The sequence below is a fragment of the Schistocerca gregaria genome, chromosome 8, assembly GCF_023897955.1.
Source record: "Schistocerca gregaria isolate iqSchGreg1 chromosome 8, iqSchGreg1.2, whole genome shotgun sequence".
NCBI lineage: Eukaryota > Metazoa > Arthropoda > Insecta > Orthoptera > Acrididae > Schistocerca > Schistocerca gregaria.
In genome coordinates this window covers 450001109-450025459 of record NC_064927.1, presented here as the reverse complement: position 1 = coordinate 450025459, position 24351 = coordinate 450001109, and the positions used below count along the sequence as shown (strand labels likewise).

At 38.9% G+C, this 24351-nt stretch overlaps 2 protein-coding genes across 2 annotated transcripts in view; one reads left to right on the top strand and one right to left on the bottom strand.

The window, feature by feature from the left end:
* The window catches only part of LOC126284762 (phosphoglycerate kinase), a 59038-nt gene extending 51442 nt beyond the window's left edge, over positions 1-7596 (top strand). Inside the window, exon 8 of the mRNA XM_049983922.1 lies at positions 7148-7596. Within this exon, the coding sequence (XP_049839879.1) occupies positions 7148-7188 (41 nt within the window). The 3' untranslated portion in view covers positions 7189-7596. The remainder of the gene's footprint in view (positions 1-7147) is intronic.
* Positions 7597-23992: 16396 nt separating this feature from the next.
* The window catches only part of LOC126284760 (peroxisomal biogenesis factor 19), a 54351-nt gene continuing 53992 nt past the window's right edge, over positions 23993-24351 (bottom strand). Inside the window, exon 7 of the mRNA XM_049983919.1 lies at positions 23993-24228. Within this exon, the coding sequence (XP_049839876.1) occupies positions 24094-24228 (135 nt within the window). The 3' untranslated portion in view covers positions 23993-24093. The remainder of the gene's footprint in view (positions 24229-24351) is intronic.

The following is a 24351-nucleotide window of genomic DNA, read 5'->3' as shown; positions in this document are numbered from 1 at the left end:
CAGTAGGTGCATTGGTGGAATAGAATTCTGTGTAGTCCTAGAGTGGAAACAGGGAAGGGGATAGTAGATGAAGAACATGGGCTATTGAAGGTTGAGGCCAGGAGAGTTACAGAAATGTTGGATATATTGCAGGGAGAGTTCCCACCTGCACAATTCGGCTGGCACAGGCTGTGAAGCAGTTATTGAAATGAGTAATGTTGTTTTGGGACATTGTGTTGGACAGCATGCTCAGCAGCTGGGTGGTCCTGCTGTTTCTGGGCCACAGTTTGGTGGTGGACATTCATGTGGACAGACAGCGTGTTGATTGTTGTGCCCATGTGCAATGCAGCACTGTGGTTGCAGCTTAGCTTGTAGATCATGTGATTGGTTTCATGAGTAGTCCTTGCTTTGATAGGATAGACAACACTTGTGACTAGACTGGAATAAGTGGTGGGAGGATATATGGGACAGGTCTTGCAGCTAGGTTTATTACAGAAATGTGTGTCATGAGGCAAAAGGTTGGGAGCAGGGGTATGCAGGGAAGGATGAGGATATTGTGTAGGCTCAGTGGGTGGTGGAATACCCCTATAGGAGGGGTGGGAAGGATAGTGGGTAGGACATGTCTCATATCACGACACAATGACAGGTAGCTGAAACACTGGTGGTGAATGTGATTCAGTTGCTCTAGCCCTGGATGTTATTGACTCATGAGAGGATGCTCTTCTATGACCGGATGGTGGAAATTTGGGAGGTGGTGAGTGACTGGAGAGACAATACACGGGAGATCTGTTTTTGTACAAAGTCAGGAGGGTAACTACAGTATGTGAAGGCCTCAGTGAGACACTAGATGTATTTCGATGGCCACATATGGCTAGTAGGCTGTCTACAATGGGTGTGCAATGAGTGGCAACTGTTGATGCAGGATAATACTGGTGGTTTGTAGGTTTGATATGGACTGGTAGGTTTTACATGGACAGAGATACTGATACAGCCCTATTTGAGGAAGAGCTAAACATCTAGAAAGGTGGCTTGTTCTGTTGAGGACGACCAGCTGAATTGAATGGGGAAGGAGGTGTTCTGGAGGAATGTGGATAAGGTGTCCTCACCCGTGATCCAGATCATGAAGGTATCATCAGTTAATCTGAACCAGGTGAAGGATTCCGGATTCTGGGTGGATAGGAAGGATTCCTCTATATCACCCATGAACAGGTTGCCATTGGGTGGTATTGTGAGGGTGCACCTTGCTGCAGTACCCCAGGTTTGTTTGTAGGTGATGCCTTTGAAGGAGAAGTAAATGTGGGTGAGGATGTAGTTGATCATGGTAACCAGGAAGGAGGTTGTAGGTTTAGAATCCTTCAGGTGTTGGGCAACGTAGTGTTCAAAAGCAGAGCTAGTGACATGGCTGCTTTCATAATGGCCTGGCCCCTGACGGAGTAGGATAAGCCTGTGACAGGATTGGAATAGTAAATGCTGGGTGGGTGGATTGGACAGATTTTGCGCCTGGGCATTCCACTGGGATATGACCTTTGTGGTAAGGGGCTGAGATTGGGAGTGGCATTGGGATGGTCTAGGATGTAGTGGAGGTTGGGTGGTCGACAGAAGACTTTAGGAGGGGTGTGAAGTATCTCTAGTAGGATGTCCCTCATTTCAAGGCATGATGATAGGTAATCAAAGCCCTGCCAAGGATGTGGTTCACTTGTTCCAGTTCAGCATGGTACTGAGTGATGGATACTCTTTTGTGGCTGGTTATTAGGGGTGATGGGAAGATGGTGGATGTGAGGGGTATACAATTTCAAACAAACAATGATGATTTGCTGGTGCCTGAAGTAAACATTAATGGTCAAATGCTTAAGTTAACACAGTCTAAAATTTCTTGCAGTCCAGCTGGATAAAAAATTAAAATGGAGTCAACATGTAGCTAAACTGATCAACAAGCTTAGTTCAGCTTGGTTTGTTCTTAGAAGTACCTCTCATTGTGTTGTCTAAAGAGAAGGAAGGGGCCTGCTTAATTTTGCATACTTTTGCTCCTTATTGCATTGTGGAATTGTCTTCTGGAGTGGTGCAACCAAATTAGATGAAGTATTTATCAGAAGCAGAAACAGTAATAACATTGTGTACTGTAGATAACCAAACATCTTGTGGGTCTCTTTAATTACCTTGGAATTCTTAGTCATTTTCCATCATAATTAACTGCTTCTTGATTTTTTGTTGCTGATAATAAAAATAAGTTTCAGTTGAACAGTGGTTTTTGAACGGTTAAAATAAGTCACAAAAATTATTTTCATCTACATTTTGCCTCCTGTCTGTGGTTCACAGTGGAGTTATGTACTAGGGTGCAAAGATATTCAGTAAGCTCCCATCTTTCATATTTTTCTATTTTTCTTTCTTACACACACACACACACACACACACACACACACACACACACACACACACACACACACACACACACACAAAATTTGCCTGTATGTTCTGGCTAATTTCAGAAACTACTGTAGGAATTTTATATGGTTCTCACAAATACATAGACTGCTTAATGAGGAAGGTTTTCAAATATAAATATAAACATTTAAAGCAAAAGGGCTGAACTGTGGTGATTGTCAATTAAGTTGTGCTTCCTGAGAACTTTCCTGCAGTGCACTGCTTAAATTATTTGTCATGAGAGTGATGATGTTCAGTTTCCTACCATTGTTCTTTGAATTTTAATCATAACTCCACACAGTGGTGTGTAAGCAAACATACCTCTATGCCAGACAAGTTGTCTGGCAGTACACACATTGTGCTACCCATAAAAACTTGGGGTGGGTTGCTAGTCTAACATAAAGAAAGATATTAGGACTTCCAATCAGTTCAGAAGAAAATTAAAGCTGTTCTTCCTACAAATTATGTGAATATGTAGGTTCAAAAATGGAAAAGTTATGTTAGCTACAAGGCAAGTAGCATTATCTGTTGTAATTCTGCTGTACAAATAGTAATGTACTGTGAACTGTACTCAACTTCCGTAAGTGGGTAACCATGTTCTTTGAAAAATATTAATGTAATAAAGTAAATATTCAGCTTCCAGTAGGAGATAAAGTGCAGTTATTTAGTATAAATGAGTTAGCAGCTTTTTCCAAAGTAGCGGCTCCCTTTCTATTTTATTTGATCAAATTTAGCTGGCATAATCACGAAAAATGTTAACCAGTGCAGTGGTAGTTTAATACAATATACAGATAGTTTCAGTAATTTGCTTTTCTTTTATTAATGTATATATTGACACATTCCACATCCTTGAAGACTGCCTTGCCAGCAATAATTACACAAAGCCACAGGTATAATGCACTTGTGGCAGCCACCATGTCTGACATTGCTACAAAGTTTTTCATGGCAGAGTCCTCACATAAAACTTTCTTGGTTTACTTGCCATATCAAATTCTGGTACAATTCCAAGTTTTCGATGGTATCCATCATCATCTTTCTCATTGACTAAAACTGACTGTCGTGTGATGGTGTTCTGATGTAATTGTGTAGTATTATTTGTTTTGGCCTTGATGCATGTAACCATGACACGTATTATGTAGCCATTATTGGCGGTCAAGATAGTTTACGTATGATTTGTAAAGTAATTAGGACACTTGCTCATCTTATACAAAAAGTATAAAGTTAACATGAAACTATGGGAACTGTATGCCCACTCCTTTCACTCCTTTGGTTGTTGAAGTATTGTTGTAGTACATGTAAGTACAGGTATTACTGCTTTTATTAATACTCTAGAAACCTGTCCTGCTGACTTCACAATCCTGAGCATCCCAGTATCTTACACTCTAGATCTGAAAGTTCATCTGGGCAAGCTCCACACACCAGAGGTGCCAATCTTTTCATTCTCTGGATTTTGTAGGTCCCAACATCTTGAAAGTTGTTGATGTTTAGTGTTGGGCTTTCGCATAGTGTCAGCCCTTTGTTTGAAGAACTACATCTCTTTCCAGTGCTAAGCTTCCCACTTGTTGAACAACTATAGCCTTAATTATAATGGTTATTCAAAAAGAAACAAGCTGGAGGCATAATTACAGAACCCAGTACCTGTATGTTAGAAGTATTGGCCCTGGCTGTTGAGACACCTGCCCCACTGTGACAAAGACAGTGACTGGCTGTGTCATAGCCCCCTTAAAAAGGCTCTAAGGGGCAAACAATTCGCCTCGGACGATGACGTCCAGCTGTATGTGTGGAACTGGTTAAAATCGCAACCCCCAGGAATTGTATGAGACAGCCATTCACCACCCTGTCACAGTGGGACAAGTGTCTCAACAGCCAGTGTCAATACTTCTAACATTCAGGTACTGGTTTCTGAAATTATGCCTCCAGCTAGTTCCTTTTGATTGCCCCTTATATAATGTAACTGGATGAACAAAAATATCTACTTACCAAGGAGGGGCAGGAGAAAACACCCACAAAAGTTAGCAAAACATGGAAGCTTTTGGAGGCAGTGGCTTCTTCTGATGGAAAGATTGAAGGGGAAGGAATAAGGATGAAGGGAAAGGGCTGATGAGGTTTAGAAAATGGGGAGACTTAAGGAACAGTTTGAAAACCTAAGAGTTTAAAGGTGGAAGATAGGTTAATAAGACAGAGGTGTCACGAGTTAATAAGAGCAGAAAGCTAAGTGCATAATACATGGTAGAGATGGAGGTGGGGAAAACACGGCTCACAAAATAAAAATACAGAATATTAAAAGGAAATGAAAAAAGAAATAGTTAATGTGAAGAAATGCTAAAACTGAAGAAATTAATGTAAATTAAGGCTAGGTGGGTTGAGGGGACTAAAGACATGTTGTAACGGCAGTTTCCACATGCAGGGTTTTGATAAACTAGTGTCTCAGAGGAGAATCAAAATGGCATGTGTGGTGAAACATGCACCAAGGTCACGAATGTCATGTTGAGCATGTATGTTATGCAACAGGATATTGTGTGCTGCCAGTATACACCCTCTGCCCGTTCATCCTAGCTGTTAACTTGGTGATAGTCATACCAATGTAGAAGACCAAATTGGTAAACATGTGTTCTTTTGCAGGTGGCTCTACCTTTGGCAATGTATGTTTTGCCAGTTAAGAGGGTAGTACAGGTGGTGGTAGGAGGGAGCATAGGGACAGTCAGAGGTAGGAGCTATAATGCAGGGAAACAGACGCAGAAGGAGCATAGGGTCTGACCTGGGTATTGCAGATTTATTTATTTATTTGTGGGGGGGGGAGGGTGAAAACGATTCTAGTTGTGGTGGCCAAAGTGTCACAGAATGGACCTCATTTCAGGACATATTTTAGGAAGTCATAGCCTTGTTGAAGTAAAACCTCAGGCACTTCACAAGCACTAACACCTTATTACACCACCCAAACCACACACTCCCACCTTCTACCTTGTTCCTAAGCTCCAAAAACCGAATCACCCCAGCAATCCCTGTGCATGACACTAGTTGTTTTTGCACCATAAAACAAAGCCCTGGCAATACCATAGTTGCTGGCTTCAAAGCATCCACTGACCATATATCTGCCTTAGTTGAGCAACACATGCAACCTATAGTACAAAGACTTCCTTCCTGCATTAAAGATGCCAATCATTTCCCAGATCATCGGAAATGTGTGCCCATCCTGCTCCCATCGCACACTTTGCTGTTCATCATTGATGCCACCTCCCTCTATACCAACATCCCCATGTACATGGTGTTTCTGCCTGCTGCTGAACATTACTTCAAACCTGCACCAACCGGATTCCGAACATATGACATTCTTCCTGCTCACCTTAACCAACTTTATGCTTAACAGTTTACCTTTGACTGACAGGCACACAAACAAATCAGGAGTGTCGCCATGGGTACCAGGATGTTTTCTTCCATGGGTCACTTGGAGGAGGCTTTCCCTGGTTTGTGTTAGATACATTGATGTCATTGCCATATGGACTCACAGTGAGGCTGACCTGTTAATTTGTTTAGAATCTGTAAATACATTATCTTTCCACAAACAATAAGAGACTGGAATAGAAGGGAGAACCGATAGAGGTACTCAGGGTACCCTCCGCCACACACCGTCAGGTGGCTTGCGGAATATGGATGTAGATGAAATTTCATGTCATCCTATTCAGGGTCCCATTCCACTTTCCTTGATGTTGATCACTTCCTCACTGAGGGTCATCTTACACTTTTGTTCAAATTAAACTTTCTAAAACACAGCATACTTACATTTTGACAGCTGCCATCCTTTCCATGTCAAATGTCTCCTCTTCCCCATACAGCTTTAGCATTTAAAGCAAACATATTTGTTCAGACGCAGATGTTTTACAATAATACACCACCACTCTCACCCCAGCCTTCACTGGGCGTAATTACCCCACCAGCCTAGATCATAAGCAGATTTCCCAGGCCATCACGTCCAATACTGGTACTGCCGATTCCTCTAAAATACAACTCAGAAATACACCTCTTGTCACTCAGTACTAGCCTGGTCTTGAATGTGTTAATTAGCTTTTTCTAAAATCATACCCTGAAATGACATCCATTCTGTCAGAGACTTTGTGCACCAGACTTAGAATAGCTTTTTGTGGTCTCCAATCTCTGCAGCATCATGGTCAGACCCTGTGCTGCTTCTGCACTCGTTTCCCCACTGTTATGGTGCCTGCCCCCTCTGACTTTCCCTGCTGTAAGGCTTGTCGTATTCGCCATCGTACTAGCATTTATATCAGCCATGTAACTGGCAAAACTCATACTGTCACAAGAAGAGTAACTTGTGAAACGATACATGATGTGGACCAGCTGTTATGTAAACACGTTTGGCCTTCTACTTTGGTATGATTACCACAGGTAGGATGAATGGGCATAAGCAGAGGGTGTACTCCATCTTCCACCTTTAAACTCTCAGGTATTCAAATCTCGGGCTTCAGGGGCAACTTTTCCGTAATTTTCCCTTTTCCTGAATCTCGCCAGTCCTTTTCCCTCATCGCTGTTCCTTATTTTTCAACCCTTCCATCAGGAAGAGGAGCCACTAGCTTCGAAAGGTTGCCCATATCATTAACTAGTGTGTTTTTTCTCCTGCTGCCATTTGGTGAAGAGATGTTTTTGTCTTTCCTATTATATTTTCAAAAATTTATTATTGTTGTTGATTTACCAAGCCTCAATTATGCATTTATGAGGCTTTCATTTCTCTTTACAGGTAAAGTTCTCCCTGGTGTAGCTGCTCTTTCAGATGCGTAACTTTGTGAACTGCCAGGTATTATATGAATGGATGTTAGTGTCTGTGACTGACTGGATATGTCTGTCATAAAGTGAGTTACATGAGCAGTCTTAACTGTTGTCATAAATTGTTCTTCATAGGAGCATATACAATGACCTTTAAATGTTCAAAAAGAATCCTAAAAGAGAATCTTAGTGTATGTGTTGTGTTTGTGTCAAATTTTAAGTTATTAAATAAAACTGATGTTATAGAAATAAATGAAATAACCATCTTTAGAGGTACTTGGCAATTGCACCTTCCCCTGTATAAGTTATTACAAATAACTTAAAACTAGCAGAAACTGCATTTGTACTGAGTGTTATAAACATTAGTTGAATATGTTGAAACCTATTATATAAGGGTAATTAATATGGATTGCTTGCATATTTTTTTAAAATTAAAAATGAGTCGAGCTCTTTAAAATATAAACATGATTACTATATTACAACCGACAAATTGTAATAAGTTATGAATACAGACAGGAAAAAATCTTTTTATTTTATGGCCAATTTTGGTGTTATTTTAGCAGAATTTTGGTATTAGTTCCTGGTTTATTTTTGAAGTACCATATACTTTTTATTTAGTTTTATTTCATTGTTTTACAGTGTTGTGCTGAAAATGATAGTTTTTTTTATCAGTTACTTCATAATTATTTGCACTGTATCGCATTTGATTACATTACTGAAAAGAAAGTAAATTCATTGAGATGACTAAATCTAATCAATTGAAGAAGAAAGTAAGTGTGCACTTAAAAGTTTTTTTAAAAGATAGCATTGCCATAGCATCAAAGTTATCTTCTGAAACTTTATGCTGTTGATCTGTCAATATTTCATTACAGTTTGGAAAACAGCCATTACAGACTCTCGACAGTGCCCACATTTTGTGCTGGCATGGACATGATTATCCACTAAATTGTGAAGGACTTTAGACTTGTTTAGAATACGTGGCTGAGACCTCCCATCCCAGTTACACACAAGACTTTGCCATATCAGCATAAGACACTTCATCATTATTGTGCTGTGATGGAAACAAGAACCTAGCACTTTGATCATTAGGGTTGTTAGCCTAGTTTTTAAGGTGCAACCCAGTGAGTTTCAATTTTTTCCTTTACCTCAGCTTGACATATTCATCCCTCTGTATGCCTCAAACTTGATGGTTTCATCATAACTCCTTTTTCAACAATAATGAAACAGACTAGCTTGGAATAGCTTGGAATAGAAGTAATAGTTTTGTATGGTCATGTCACATTTCCCAATATTTTTCTGGAATAAATTGTGCAAAAGAAGAAGCATTTTGAAAAATTTATAATGTGATGCATCAGTTAAACTTTATCTTTTAAAGTATGTAAACATAAATAGAAAAACCACCAAATACAGAATGTGTCCTGTGTTATGAGTAGTTGACAGAAGCAAATGAAGTAGACACAATGTTCAGTTACTTATTTGCAAACCTGATTTGACATAGATGGTGATTGCTTTTGTATGTATACTTATGAACTATGAAAATATGGAGTTGATGGATTGTATTGCAGGTGAAAAACACTTCATTTTTTGAATTACTTGTTGTGCATAAGTGTCTGGGAAGTGTGACATCAACTAAAACTGATATGGAAATGGAGTTCATTATAAGTAAGGTATTTTTGCTTCAGATTACATCTAGAGCCATAGTTCTTTGTGGTAAACTGTCATTTTAGTACCACCTGTAAGCTCACATCCTTGAGAAAATTATAAAAAACCAGTCAACTGTCAATACCTATCAGTTACTAATGTTTGTAAACTGCTGCCCCCAAATTTACAACATCCTTACACTAGAATGTATAACTTGGGAAATTTCACATTATTTCATTAAAACACTGCTGATTTTTTGTTACAATGGAAAGAACCTCTTGGTTTCACATTATTGCTAATGCAAAATTTTCGTCTCTAGTTATGAAGGCTGCATGTCAGGTAAATATGTTTGTTTTGTGAAAAGCAACTCACTAAGACTTAAAATAGTTCTCTGTCCAGTTATTTGTTGCCAAATGGAAAACAGTGTTAATTTTGAGCCTCCTATATGAAGACAAAGGTTGATGGTTAGAAACTTTTGTGAACAATAGCTCTGCTCTACAAATAAGCAGAAATCACTGAAAAAGTAAAACATTCTTGAAAAGCAGTTGCAAAATTTGAGTAATTCAGAATTAAGACAGATTAGGAGACCTGTTATACATTTAGACAACTTTTGTGCATTTGTGACACAGTGTATTGTGATTTGTGGAAGAAGACTGAAAGTTCTTTCACTGTATTGTGTGTGTGTGTGTGTGTGTGTGTGTGTGTGTGTGTGTGTGTGTGTGTGTGTGTGGTTTTTTAAGCAAGCTATTGTGGACTATGGGTTTTCACTAAGTGTATTGGTAAAAATTAAACCTGTAGCAAATAGAGATTATCAAAATTATGAGCTATGCAAACATCATTAAGGAGGGGCTCTGACTCAAGATTCAAATGCTTGGTATGCCCCTTATCATTACATTAAACATAATCCTGAGTCACTTTGCTTCATAAAGATTTAGGATGGTAGGCTTCATATACACAGAATTGAGGTGGTCATCACATAGGTAAATCAACATAAATAATGGGAGCATACAATGTGGTAAAGATGAAAGAGAATTTTATGAAAGGAGAGAATTCAGACAGTTACTGAAGACTGAATACGGGAAAAAAAGAAAGACCAATTTTTGTCTAAAAGTAAAACCTACAAGGCGTCAAGGATGCTCGCTCAAAATAGTTTGTGCACTTCTTGCAAGACATCAGTAATTACTGTAGGAAGCTGTGGCACCCTGTGGTAGTAGCAAAATGACCATGACCAGTGTTATGTGAGATGCATCAGCAGATGAGCAGAATTATGCCAAGATGCTGTATTTAACATATTCAATTCTCAGTTTTATGAAACCAATGTGTGTTACATTAATCCTGCATTGTACTTCCATAATATTCCCAGCCAAATTCCATTTAAATATCTTACTAGTCCTGGTGCTATTTTATCCTGCTCTCAGTAGGGACAGTATCTTCAGAATGGGGAGTAATCCCAAGTGTACCACAGGGAGAGATATTGGGTCCACTTTTGTTGTTGTTGTATATGTGTGATTTGCTTCCATAGAACCAAAAAGGAAAGGGGGAAAAAATGCTGAAAATTAAAGTATTAATTTTCAGGATAATATAATTTACATTTCCAAGTGTTGATGTCTTCCACTGGGCTTGATAATAATAACTAGTTCCATGCAAATGGACTGTTGCTGAACTTGCATGAAACACAATACAGTAACTCTGTATTGCACAAGGGCTGACATCATCATTTAGAAATAATACTTGAGGGTAATAATTAAATCAGACAAAATAATTTAATTGCATAGGTTTTTCTGTTTGTAAGTACCTGAACTGCAACTAACATATTACACCTGAGCTCTGCAACAATAACAGATTGTTTGCAGGATCACTGTAATTGAGACATTGCAGTATGGCTGTCTCTTAGCTGAGGATTATAAACACAGTTCCATATCTCACTCGGCTACAGCTAAGCAGTCATCAGTGGCTATGAAACCAGCATTAAGAGTGCTTCCGTGTGTGTGTGTGTTTTTACTGATTAAGACTGTGGCCAAAAGCTGTATGTAAGTGTCTTAATCGTTCCTGTCTGCAACATGACGTGTCTCCTTTACGGTAAGTAGCAATCTGTCTTTTTCTACAGTGTATGAAGAGAATTGGATCGGTGGGTGTGGTGGTTGGAATGCACTTTTTTGCTCTCAGAGTTCATCATTCAGAATCAGTTATGGGTGGGGTACAGGAACAGCCAAAGAGCTAAAGATATTAAGAATTAATCAGAAGGAAAAAGGGTAAAAATCAAACATATACTTTACCTTAATGCATTAGGTAAAACTATATCGCAACCATATTAAGTTTTGCCTATCGTGACGACACTGTGAAAAAGTATGTTTATTTTTGTAGTATTGTAGTTAGCCACCACTGTTGCTAGCTACAACAGTTGCATCTGTCGTTGCAAAGGTGAGTCACCACTACAGCAATACATCAGCCAAGGTAAAACCAGAAAAGAACCATAATAAAATAATCCGATGTTGTTCATGTAAGCACTCCTCGTCAAGTGGAGACACAAGCAAACACAAAAATTCAGTTAAGTCTCGTGACTGCCATAAAATCCCACCCTAAAAAAGTATATACATAGTACAGGGAAGCCAAAAGCCTGAAAAGTCTGCACAGAAAACGTCCAGTCACATCTGACTGGGGGATAACTGATGACCCAGAGGACTACCCATCGGAGGATGAAATGGTCTTCAAAGTATGCTGCAATTAACAAAGAAAGCTGACAGAAATCACTGTAAGTTTCTTCCATCCCAAGGGCAAAAGAAGAAAGCCCCTTGTAACAAAGTTAATTTTATATTTGTAGTGATCTGAGGCATTACAATTGTGAAGTGTTACATATGAAACAAATTATTAGTTGCTGTGGCATTACGTGTCAGTATTTTAATAAAACCAATAGTTATAACCCATTCACAACATTAAAGGAAAGTTTAAACATTGGAAAACGTAGGATGGAATGTTAAAATATAATGAAAAGGCTAGTTGCTACTCAACATACAGCAGCCATACAAGGGGGAAGGCACAACAAAAAGACTGCCACACAGTTAGCTTTTGGCCAACAAGGCCTTTGTCAATGATGTTTTTAACAACTATTTCTTAAGTGTCAGTGAAAAAATTGCTGAGAATAATTCAAAAGAAAAAGCCAAACAGTATATGGAAGAATCTGTTGGAATAGATAACATCTCTAATAAGATATTAAAACGATGTGGAGCAGTAACAGGTTAAAATGTGCCATTGTCAAGCCTCTCTACAAAAAAGGGACACCAGATGTCAATTAATATCCTTGCTTACAGCATTTTCAAAACTCATTAAAGTAATGCACTCAGGAGTGGTTGGCCATTACAGTTCGTCTTTCGAAAAATGCTGTTCCACTGAGACAGCAATTTAAAATGTCACCAATAGTAATTTTCTGTGACTTATCGAAAGCATTCGATTGTGTGAAGCATGGCATTGTTACAGAAATTGCAATTCTATGGTATAAATGGAACTGCATAAGAGTGGTTCAACTCATATCTGCAGAACAGAATGTAAAAAGTTTCTTTATATGGTTTAAGTGATTTAAGGAAGTGTCCCATTTCACCTAAGGGGGGGTGAAGTAACCTTAGGTGTTTCACAGGGTTTGATCATGGGTCCCCTTCTGTTCTTGGTATATGTGAATGACCCCCCTTCTTATCTGAAACAAGAAGCTAAACTGATACTTTTGCTGATACAAGCATCATTATTAACCCAGTAAGAGAAACTCCAATATGATACAAATAATGTCTTAGGAAAGTTATCGATTGATTTTGGGATTTCTCTGCACTTTGAAAAAACACACTACATCCAGTTTTCTACTACAAGGAGTACAGTTCCTTCAACAAATGGAACACAACAACAGAAGTCAGTAGCCAGGGTAGAACATACTAAGTTGTGGGTGTACATAAAGATGAGAATCTTAATTGGAAAATTCATATTTTGGTTCTCCTAAAGTGACTAGGTTCAGAAACTTTTGCAATCAGAATAATTGCCAAGTTTGAGGATATACAAATTAGTAAGCTAAAATACTTTGCATACTTTCACTCTGTTATGCAGAATAATATGTTGGGGTAACTCAACACTAGGGCAGAAAGTATTCACGGCACAAAAGAAAGTGGTTAGAATAATGTGTGGGGGCTCAGTCACACATCTTTTAGGCATCTGTTTAACAGGTTAGCAATTCTTACAATAGCCTCACAGTTCATTTACTCAGTAATGAAATTTGTTCTCAACAATATGGACTAGTTTAAAAAGTGACATTCATATTATAGTCCTGGAAGAAAGACAGACTTACACTGTCCTCCACTTAACCTATCTTTGGCATAGAATGGGGTAAAATATGCTGCTGTAAAACTTTTCAATAAATCACCAGACGAAAGAAAATGTCTGATAGACAGCAGTAACAGTTTCAAAAATAAACTGAAATCATATTGCCTTGACAACTCCTATGCCACAAATGTATTCTTGAATAGAAATAAATAAATCTGTAGGTTTAATATATGCTTTTTTGCCACTTAAGGGAATGGGGTAGGCAAAAAAATTAAATATTAAAATAAGAATAAAACCCTTGATTCAAGCATGCATTTCTTACACACTCGACACGTTCCACATAACGGTTACCAGGGGATTGATTAATAGACTAAGTAATTAACTTATGGACATCAGCTGGAGTGACAGTGTCTCGCCCTGCATAAGCTGAGCTTATTACCTAACATTACCCAAGTCTTCATATACTGTCATGAATAGAAATATTCTTTGTCAACACCAAACAAATTGACTTCCTATGTGACTTTACTTGATTATACATTGTTGACTCAATATGAACAAAACAAAGCTTGTTACGTCATAACTCGGGAGCTGATGTTCACTGCACATAAAAGATCCAACCCCTTCCATGTTGCTTCTAATATGGGCATGACGCTGTCAGTCGTGGTCACCAGTGATATCACACCATACATGTTAAGAAGTATTAATGTTTCTAATATTATACTAGCTTAAATCTAGGGCTCCATAGCACACTCAGAATTTCTCATACTTCCTAAATATGACAATCCATAACTTTCACGTAGCTACTATTTTTTCTCTTCCCTACTTCTCTCCCACAGTCATAGCAAAGGGATATCCATCCCTCCTAACTACACAGTATTTTTACTTAAGCTGTGGTTAGTATTACCCACCAACCTTCGAAAATTCTTTACATTGTAGTCTGTATTCGCTACATGCTGATTTGTTTGTCCGTGTGCACCAGTGCTTCTCCTCGACAGTGGTTGTCTGCGCTTGCCACTGGAACATGTGAATTTGGACCATCGAGCTTTCAGGTATCTTGTGGCTTTTATGAATCCTCCTGATTATTTCTCTCCTTAATTATTTTACTATAACAACTTATTACTAGTGAGATGAGTGTGCATAGTGGGGTGACATACCATTGCTATGTATTATGTTCAATATACAAGAGGAATAACATTGGGGATGTGCTACAACCCTGTGTCACTCACTCTCAACTATCCCTTGCTTCTCATGTCATTAAACTGTAACAACTGCAGTTTTCTTTCTATACAAGTAGTAAATAATCTTTTGCCACCCGTTGTTTATCACAACTAATTTCACAATTTCAGAGTAGTTCAAGCAGCACTTTCAAAACTTTATCTAAGTCTACAAATGCTACAAACATAGGTTTGCCTTTCTTCAGCCTGTTTTTGAAGAAAGGTGTAGGGCCAGTATTGCTCATATGTTCCTTTATTTCTCTGGAATTCTAAATGTTCCTGATGGCCAGCTATCAGTTTTTTCCAGTGTTCTGTTAATAGTGTAAGTCAGTGTTTTGTATCAATGACTTATTAAACTGATAGTTTGACAATGTTCACATCTGTCAGCTGTCATCTTCTTTAAAATTGGAATAATTAGATTCTCCTTAAGGTTTCTGGGTACTTTCTCTGTCTTATGTATCTTGCGCAGCAGGTGGAATAGTTTTGTCATAGCTGGCTCTCCCAAGGATCTCAGTAATTCTGTGAAAATGTCTATTCCAGTGGCCTTGTTTCCACAATGACCTTGCAGAGCTTTCTCAAAATTTTCTTGCAATATCATACATATTTATTCATCTTCACCTACTTTTTCTGCTCTTTCTGTAATGCTGTCCTCGAGTTTGTTTCCCCTTATGTATATTCCTTCTACCTTTCAGCTTTCCCTTATGAACAATTTTACAGCCTTGTCATCAATTAAATTCAGTATATCCTGCATCATCCAATGATTTCTGCTAGACCTTGCCTTTTTACCGATATGATCCTCTGCTCCCGTCCTTGTTTCATCTGCCAAAGCTACCCATTTGTCTTCTGTTGGATTTCTTTATCCTTTCTGTCCAGAATTGCCTAATGTGCCTTCTGGAGCTCTCAACAATCTCTGGTTCTTATAGTTTAACCAGGTCTCATTTCATTACTCCCTACATTTTTTGCAGTTCATAACGTTTTAATCTACAATTAATAACAATTGTGGTCAGAGTCCACATCTGCAACTGGGAATGTCTTCCAGTTTAAAATCTGGTTTCAAAATCTGTCTTACCATTTTATGAGCCTCTGAAATCTTCCAGTATCTCCAGCTCTAATTTACATAAAGTTTCCTTTCATGGTTCTTAAATGAAGTCTCAGTGATAATTAAAATTATGCTCAAGTCTCAGTGATAATTAAAATTATGCTCTGTGCCAAATTCCACCAAATAGCTTCATCTTTCACTCCTTTGCTCCTGTCAGTGTTCTATTATTTTCCTACTATCAAATTTGTCACCCATCACAATTGAGTTTTCATCTCCCTTAAGTATTTGAATAATTTACTTTGTCATCATACATTCTTTCAATCTCATTGTCATCTGCAGACCTAGTTAACTTGTGCTACTATGGTGGGTGCTGGCTTCGTGCCCATCTTGACTGTGATAGTGATTCACTATGCTATTTATAATAGCTTACCCACATTTCTATTATATTATTCATTATTAGGTCTACTTCTATTTGATTTTGTGATGATAACCTTGTACCAAACTGTCCAGAAGCCATGTTCTTATGTGCACTATATCCAACTTCAAGCTATCCATTTTCCTTTTTAAATTCTTTAATCTACTTACCCAATTAAGTGATCCAACTTGCCATTCTCCAACCCAAAGAATGCCAGTTTTGCTTTTCCTGATGACAATGTCCTCTCCTTTCGTGTTAAACGCTAAGTCAGAACACTCACATTTGATCTGTCACTTGAAATATCGTGTATGAATTTACCTTTAATGTAACTTGGTTGTCATTAATTATCTTCGTAATGTGGAGGTACTGTGAAGCTGTATCTCTGCAAAACCGAGTGTAGCCCTGGGAAGACTTCAAAACAGTATCTACTTTGATTATGAAATGATATCACCACTTCATTGACTTTCGTGTATTTGTTTCACTGGGTGTACAGAGTACAATTACTTCTTAACTTTGAACAAATAACTATATATATATATATATAATAGAGGGAAATGTTCCACGTGGGAAAAATATATCTAAAAACAAAGTTGATGTGATTTACCAAACAAAAGCGCTGGCAGTCGATACACAAACATACACACAAAATTCAAGCTTTCGCAACCAACGGTTGCTTCTTCAGGAAAGAGGGAAGGAGAGGGAAAGACGAAAAGATGTGGGTTTTAAGGGAGAGGGTAAGGAGTCATTCCAATCCCGGGAGCGGAAAGACTTACCTTAAGGGGAAAAAAGGACAGGTACACACACACACACACACACACACACACACACACACACACACACACACGTAAAGGCCAATATGTCTCCTTACCCACTCCCTTAAAACCCACATCCTTTAGTCTTTCCCTCTTTCCTGAATAAGCAACCGTTGGTTGCGAAAGCTTGAATTTTGTGTGTATGTTTGTGTATCTATCGACCTGCCAGCGCTTTTGTTTGGTAAGTCACATCAACTTTGTTTATATATATTAAATACAACATCTGTCTTGAAGGCTCAACAAGAAATAAGTGAAACTCCACTTTAGAGCCTCTCCTGTCTGTTACTGCCTTCATTCTTGGAGATGACAGTTTCTTAACTGTCAAGGAGTAGACACCAAGCTGCGAAGTCAAAACATAAAACGGCCCACGCACAGCCAGTGAAGACGTTTACTCACCACCACACCTTGCCGATTATTCAAACCACACCTCTCTCCAGAAATGTGAAACAAACTGACTGCACAATACGTGTTTTGCACTAATTCCTTACCTAATACTACTTTATTATTTTGTCACAATCAATTTTTGCATGTCATAAAGAGGGAGTGAGAAATGTTTTCCTTAGTGGCATGTAACACTACAGATTCCCCTGCTTAAAGAAAAGATGTCCAGACAACTCTTCATTCTGCTAGTTACAAATGGATGCTCATAACATAATACTATAAAACACACAATTACGTAATGTAATTGAACTTTTGTTAAAGAGAAAACACTCCTCCTTTAGTAATAATCCCACCAATTTTAGTACAGTTCTTTCAGTTTTAACCTTTTAACAAAATAAGATTTTTTTTAGTTCCAGGCAGATTTTGCTTCCGATTATTTGTCTTACAAACGAGGGTGGTTTGAAAAGTTCTCGAAATCACAATGAGAGGTCAGTCGTAGCGGAATGAGTGGATCACATGAGCTTCATTGGACTGTTGCTGTAAACATGTGCCACGTCAGTGCTCTTGGAAGAGAGCTGTGGTGGTGACGTGGCTTTGTTGTTACCACGTAGTGATTTGCGAAGATGGAAAAAAAATCTAGATACGATCAGTGATTAAGTACTTCGTAAAGAAAGATATGAAAGCAAAGGATATTCATGCTAATTTCCAGAATACACTGGGGACTCTGCTCCTTCATATTCAACTGTTGTCAAGTGGACAAATGAACTTAAATTTGGTCGGGAGAGCTTAGATGATGATCCGCACAGTGGTTGGCCAAAACTACTCCAGAAGTATTGCAAAAGTGCAGAAAATGATCATGGGAGGATTACTGATTGAGAGTGCATGAAATTGCTCACGCTTGCCAGACATCATCTGAAAGCGTATATCACATTTTAACTCAAGAATTAAAAATGAAAAAAATTATGTGCAAGATGGCTGCCGCAAATATTGACACGCTTCCGCACACAAGCTGTCACCATGGCAAAATTACATGAACTAAGTATGAATTGTTGCCACACCCATCTCGTTCACCTGATATGTCTCCTTCAAACTTCCATCTCTTTCCAAAACTGAAAATTTTTCGTGGTGGACGAAAAAATGGTAATGCCATGTGGCTAGGGCCTCCCAGCGGGTAGACCGTACACCTGGTGCAAGTCTTCTGAGTTGACGCCACTTTGGTGACTTGCATGTTGATGGGGATGAAATGATCATAAGGACAATGCAACACCCAGTCCCTGAGTGGAGAAAATTCTGACCCAGCCGGGAATTGAACCCGGGCCATTAGGTATGACATTCTGTCGCGCTGATCACTCTGCTACCAGATTGGTGGATAAAGATTCAATTCACATGAAGAATTGATAGCCAGAGTTGACAACTATTTTGTAGGCCTGGAGAAAACTCCTTTTCGAGATGGGATCAAGGCACTGGAACATCGTTGGACCAAGTGAATCTGCAAGGAGACTACACTGAAAAATAAAAACAAATACACTTTTTTCCTATTCCATTACGAGAACTTGTATTGTATTTTAACCGGGGGCCCAGAAATGACAGAGGCTCCGTCCCCGCCACAGCTGCAGTGGTCCAGTTCACTCCTCCGACCCACTCTTTCAGGGTGGTTGTGTGGTAAATGAATGCAACTGTTTTACATTCTGAGGTTGTGGACACTCGTTGATAGCTCTTTGTCTCTGGGTCAGATTTTATATCATTCACCCTAACCAAATGTTCTAGAAATTTTATTTCCTCCCTTGCAAAATGTGATTTTGATAACTTAATTGTTATACCCTTTCCATTTTTTTTTTGTTTGGTTTTCATCAGTAAACGACAATGTTCATCCCAAGTCTTCAACACAAGTATGTCGTCTATGTAGATAATCAGTTCTTCTAACAGTTCATTACCTAACGCTTCTGACTGCTGGTCTAAAAACTTACCCAAAAATATTTAAATCAAATGGCAACACTCAAAATTGGTAGTATTTTTCATCAAATAGAAATGCAGCATATTTTTTTAGTCTTCTTGTAACTTGACTTTCAGTAACCAGTCTCTTTCCCGAATTTTTCCTTTTCACTTAGTCCAGTCAAATAGAGAATTTTATTGGTTAAGGTTTTTTGATACAGTTTCCAGGTGTTGAGGAGCAATGGGTACCCCACAAATTATATTAGAAGTGTAACAGAGCCAAACACTCGGTGAAGTAAGGAACCAGAAAAAGAAATGTCGGGTACAGTCTTTCTGCCATACATTCCCAGAGTGACGGACAGAATTGGCCGTATATTGCACAAACATGGCGTAAATAAGATTTTCAAACTGACAAGGAAGATCGAAGAGTGTCTTAGATTGGCAAAGGAGAAGAGAGGCCCCACTTGCAATGTCAGGAACATACCATATACCATGCACATGCGGAAATGTTTGTCGGAATGACTGGACGATCAATTAACACCAGGATCAAAGAGCATAAGCGACATTGCAGGTTGGGGCAGGTGGAGAAATCAGCCATGGCAGAGCACGCACTGAATGAGACCGACCACGTAATAAAGTTCGCTGACATGGAAGTTCTGGCTGTAGAGAAGCACTATCACACACGCTTGTTCAGAGAAGCTGTAGAAATACTGAAACACGCAAACAGTTTCAACAAGAAAGAGGAAAGCCGTAAGGTAAACGGATCCTGGCTTCCCGTACTGCAGCGAACGAATGTCGCAAGTAGCAAGAGGAGAACTGCACCAAAAATGACCGCGGAGAAGCCCTCGAACGTTGGTGCGCCAGGTACATATAGTCTGTGGCCGTGAGCTCGGCTCTAGTTCACCACCGGCAATGGAGAGTGAAGCTTTGACAATGCTACCCACTCGTGCTGGCAAAACATCAGAAAAATCATTAGGTGAATGTTGGCCGAAGAACCTGAGACAAGTCAATAGGCACTTTGTCAGTGTTTCATGTTGGTGACCTGCTAAAGAGGCCCTTTTCTAGTTGACTCTTGGAGTGAAAGTGAGATTTAAAGATTCTGGTAGATGTACTTCAAATATAAATTGAACAATGCAAGGATGAGGAATCAGGTTCACTGATTTGGCATACCTAACACTGAAAATTTTGGAACACTTGCAAAATATTTTGATCAGCTTCTTATTTGTTCAGAACCAATTCATAAGCTCAAATACTCAGTTATGAAAATCTAGATGACGATTTATCCCCAACTATCAAAGAAATCGAAGTCATTAACACCTTATAAAACTAGTGGAGAAGACAACAGTACTTTTGAAATGGTTCCTACACATAGGGGGGGGGGAGGAGAGAGGGAGGGAGAGAGAGAGAGAGAGAGAGAGAGAGAGAGAGAGAGAGAGAGAGAGAGAGAGAAACCTCCTAGGCGAGTGGGACGTGGCCTTGAAACATCCACTGCATAAGAAAGGCAATTAGCAAGATGTTAACAGAGCAATTTCTTTGCAACCAGTTGCATATAACATTTTCCAAGATTATACTAAACTGAGTAGAAATAACAGTGGAGAGAAATTTAATCAAAGGTGGTTTGAGGGAGGGCAGATTATGTTCTGAACAAATATTTAATCTGAAATCAATCACTTGCCACAAATTATAGTAAGGCCAGTTTTTTCTTTCAAACTACATGTAGTGTATTGTGCAAGTGTAAAATATGACGGATTTTTAAAGCACCAGTCATGACTCCTCTGTGGGTGAATGGTCTAAACAGATACTGGTAATTTGCGGATCCACGTTTGATTACCACAGATATGAACATTTTCTTCTTCTTTTTCATTAATTTTATTTTATTCCTCACAATGTTAAACTTAACTATATAATTTAAATATATGCAAAATTCATATATTCAATTTAGTTATCATTACTACCATTGTAAGCCAAAGGCTACAGACCACCACATTGGTCTAATTTTGGATGCGTCACCACTGCTTTGACAGATAACAATGGTTGTCAATAGGGAAGAGGGCAACATTAAGCTAACAGTTGTCATCCAACTTGAAATCAATGTGGTGTCACACAATGTTTCATCTTAGGGTCTTCATCTTTTGTTTTGTATATAACCGACTTCTAATAAGTAATACTACTAGATGCCAAATTTGTTTTGTTTACAAATGAAACAAGCATTGCAATAAATAGTGAAGTTTGAGAATGATCAGTTAATGAAACTTTCATGGACATTAATAAGAAGTTCCCATCAAATTCTTTGTTACTAAACTTTGAAAAGGCACACTACATCTAGGTCAAAACTTGAAAGAAGTTTTTTTATGCATCTAAAATATGATAAGCAGCTAGTACAGGTTGACAATGTTAAATTCTTGGGATTATAAACTGATGGTAACTAGGAGGGGTGGAGGGCAGACACCACAGGACCACCAAATTGCCTAAACAAATACAGGGTGTTTAAAAAATGACCGGTATATTTTAAACGGCAATAAAAACTAAACGAGCAGCGATAGAAATACACCGTTTGTTGCGATATGCTTGGGACAACAGTACATTTTCAGGTGGACAAACTTCCGAAATTACAGTAGTTACAATTTTCAACAACAGATGGCGCTGCAAGTGATGTGAAAGATATAGAAGAAAATGCAGTCTGTGGGTGCGCCATTCTGTACATCATCTTTCTGCTGTAAGTGTGTGCTGTTCACAACGTGCAATTGTGCTGTGGACAACATTGTTTATTCCTTAGAACAGAGGATTTTTCTGGTGTTTGAATTCCACTGCCTAGAACACAGTGTTGTTGCAACAAGACGAAGTTTTCAACGGAGGCTTAATGTAACCAAAGGACCGAAAAGCGATACAATACAGGATCTGTTTGAAAAATTTCATCGGACTGGGAACGCGACGGATGAACGTGCTGGAAAGGTAGGTTGACCGCGTACGGCAACCACAGAGGGCAATGCGCAGCTAGTGCAGCAGGTGATCCAATAGCGGCCTCGGGTTTCCGTTCGCCGTGTTGCAGCTGCGGTCCACGTATCGTCTCATCCGCCAGAGTTCACACCTCTATCCATACAAAATTCAAACGCGGCAACCCCTCAGCGCCGCTACCATTGCTGCACGAGAGACATTCGCTAACGATATAGTGCACAGGATTGATGGCGGCGATATGCATGTGGGCAGCATTTGGTTTACTGACGAAGCTTATTTTTACCTGGACAGCTTCGTCAATAAACAGAACTGGCGCATATGGGGAACCGAAAAGCCCCATGTTGCAGTCCCATCGTCCCTGCATCCTCAAAAAGTACTGGTCTGTGCTGCCATTTCTTCCAAAGGAATCATTGGCCCATTTTTCAGATCCGAAAAGATTACTGCATCACGCTATCTGGACATTCTTCGTGAATTTATGGCGGTACAAACTGCCTTAGACGACGCTGCGAACACCTCGTGGTTTATGCAAGATGGTGCCCGGCCACATCGCACGGCCGACGTCTTTAATTTCCTTAACGAATATTTCGATGATCGTGTGATTGCTTTGGGCTATCCGAAACATACAGGAGGCGGCGTGGATTGGCCTCCCTATTCGCCAGACATGAACCCCTGTGACTTCTTTCTGTGGGGACACTTGAAAGACAAGGTGTACCGCCAGAATCCAGAAACAATTGAACAGCTGAAGCAGTACATCTCATCTGCATGTGAAGGCATTCTGCCAGACACGTTGTCAAAGGTTTCGGGTAATTTCATTCAGAGACTACGCCATATTATTGCTACGCATGGTGGGTATGTGGAAAATATCGTACTATAGAGTTTCCCAGACCGCAGCGCAATCTGTTGTTGACAATTGTAACTACTGTAATTTCGAAAGTTTGTCTGCCTGAAAATGTACTGTTGTCCCAAGCATATTGCAACAAACATATTTCTATCGCTGCTCGTTTAGTTTGTATTGCCGTTTCAAATATACCGGTCATTTTTGAAACACCCTGTATTTACTTGCAATGCATTTGTTGTCAGACACAGGAAATATAAAGACAAAAAAAATCTGGAATGCTTCACTTCCTTTTATTCCATACTGTAATATGGAATAATTTTTTTGGGTAACTGATCATGCCAGGGTGAAGTTTCTTGAGTCCCAATGTGTGTAATACAAATTACTAGTAGTCTGAATTCAATAATGTCCTGCATATGCCTGTTCAAGGAGCTGATTCTCAATATGAAATATGCCATACTATATCTCTTCCAAACCCACATCTCAGTTCATGGGATTAATGCTACAAATAACAATCTTCATAAAGATATGAGGTCACTTACTTTGGTCCAGAACGGTGTCCATTATTCAGGAGTAAACATTTTCAATGACTTGCCAGTAGCTACTGCCTGCTGCTCAGTGTATATTCATTTACATATTTGTGACAAGTATTACAGCTTAAAAATATGATTCAGATATACCTATTTTACATCCACATGGACCATTTAACTTAGGATCTGTGCATCACACTGCAAGCTATAATTCATGCCAAACTGATTTCTTAATTTTACTTCAGTCTCTTGGAAACAAATTTTTATTCTTCACTAGCTTTCTACATCTAACATTAATCTCAGTCAGATGCATCCTTTCTGATCAATTGCATCACCAGATGCTAATCATTTACAATGCTTACTTTTTGCATGGTTTATTGTCTTTCCTTCAAATGGAAACATTGAAGTAAAAACTGTAAAGATAAAAGCTTATCTGACACCCTCACTAAGGCAGAATATGAAGTGCCACAGTAACAATTATTTTTCTGCCACTACTCAGTTTGGTGTCATATAGAAATAGGAAAGAAGATTAGGGTTTAATGTCCTGTCAGTGAGAAGGTCATGAGATATGCAGCCCAAGCTTGGTTACAAGAAACATGGGGGCAGCAAATTGGTCATGCTCTTTTCAAGGTAATCACGCAGGCATTTGACCTAAGTAATGTACGGAAACCAAATTCTAGCTGACTGGATGAGGAACTGAAATGCTGTCCTCCCAAAAACAATGCAGTTACAAAACTATGACTACAGTTAGATGGAAACTATCAGGTTACACTGGTATACAATTTTATTAAACAAACTTTTTACAAGGATTTCTCGACTAAAAGATTACAAAGCGGCACTGTATACAGCAGTGCACGTTTTCTTATGTCACATGACAGCACATTGGCTGGGATCTGCCCCAGGTGGCAGAGAAGGCAGAACTGGGTTGCCTTGTTCATCAAACGTTATAACTGAATTCATGTCTCCAACGAGATCCTTTGGTGGATGACCACAATTCTGCATCTGTACAACAAAAATGTACATAATTATATTTGGTTCCACACATATCTAATTTTCTTTAAGTTGTAAACATGTGTATGTGATCCAAACGATTCTACAACAAAAGTAAAGAGTTGATTGTGTGTT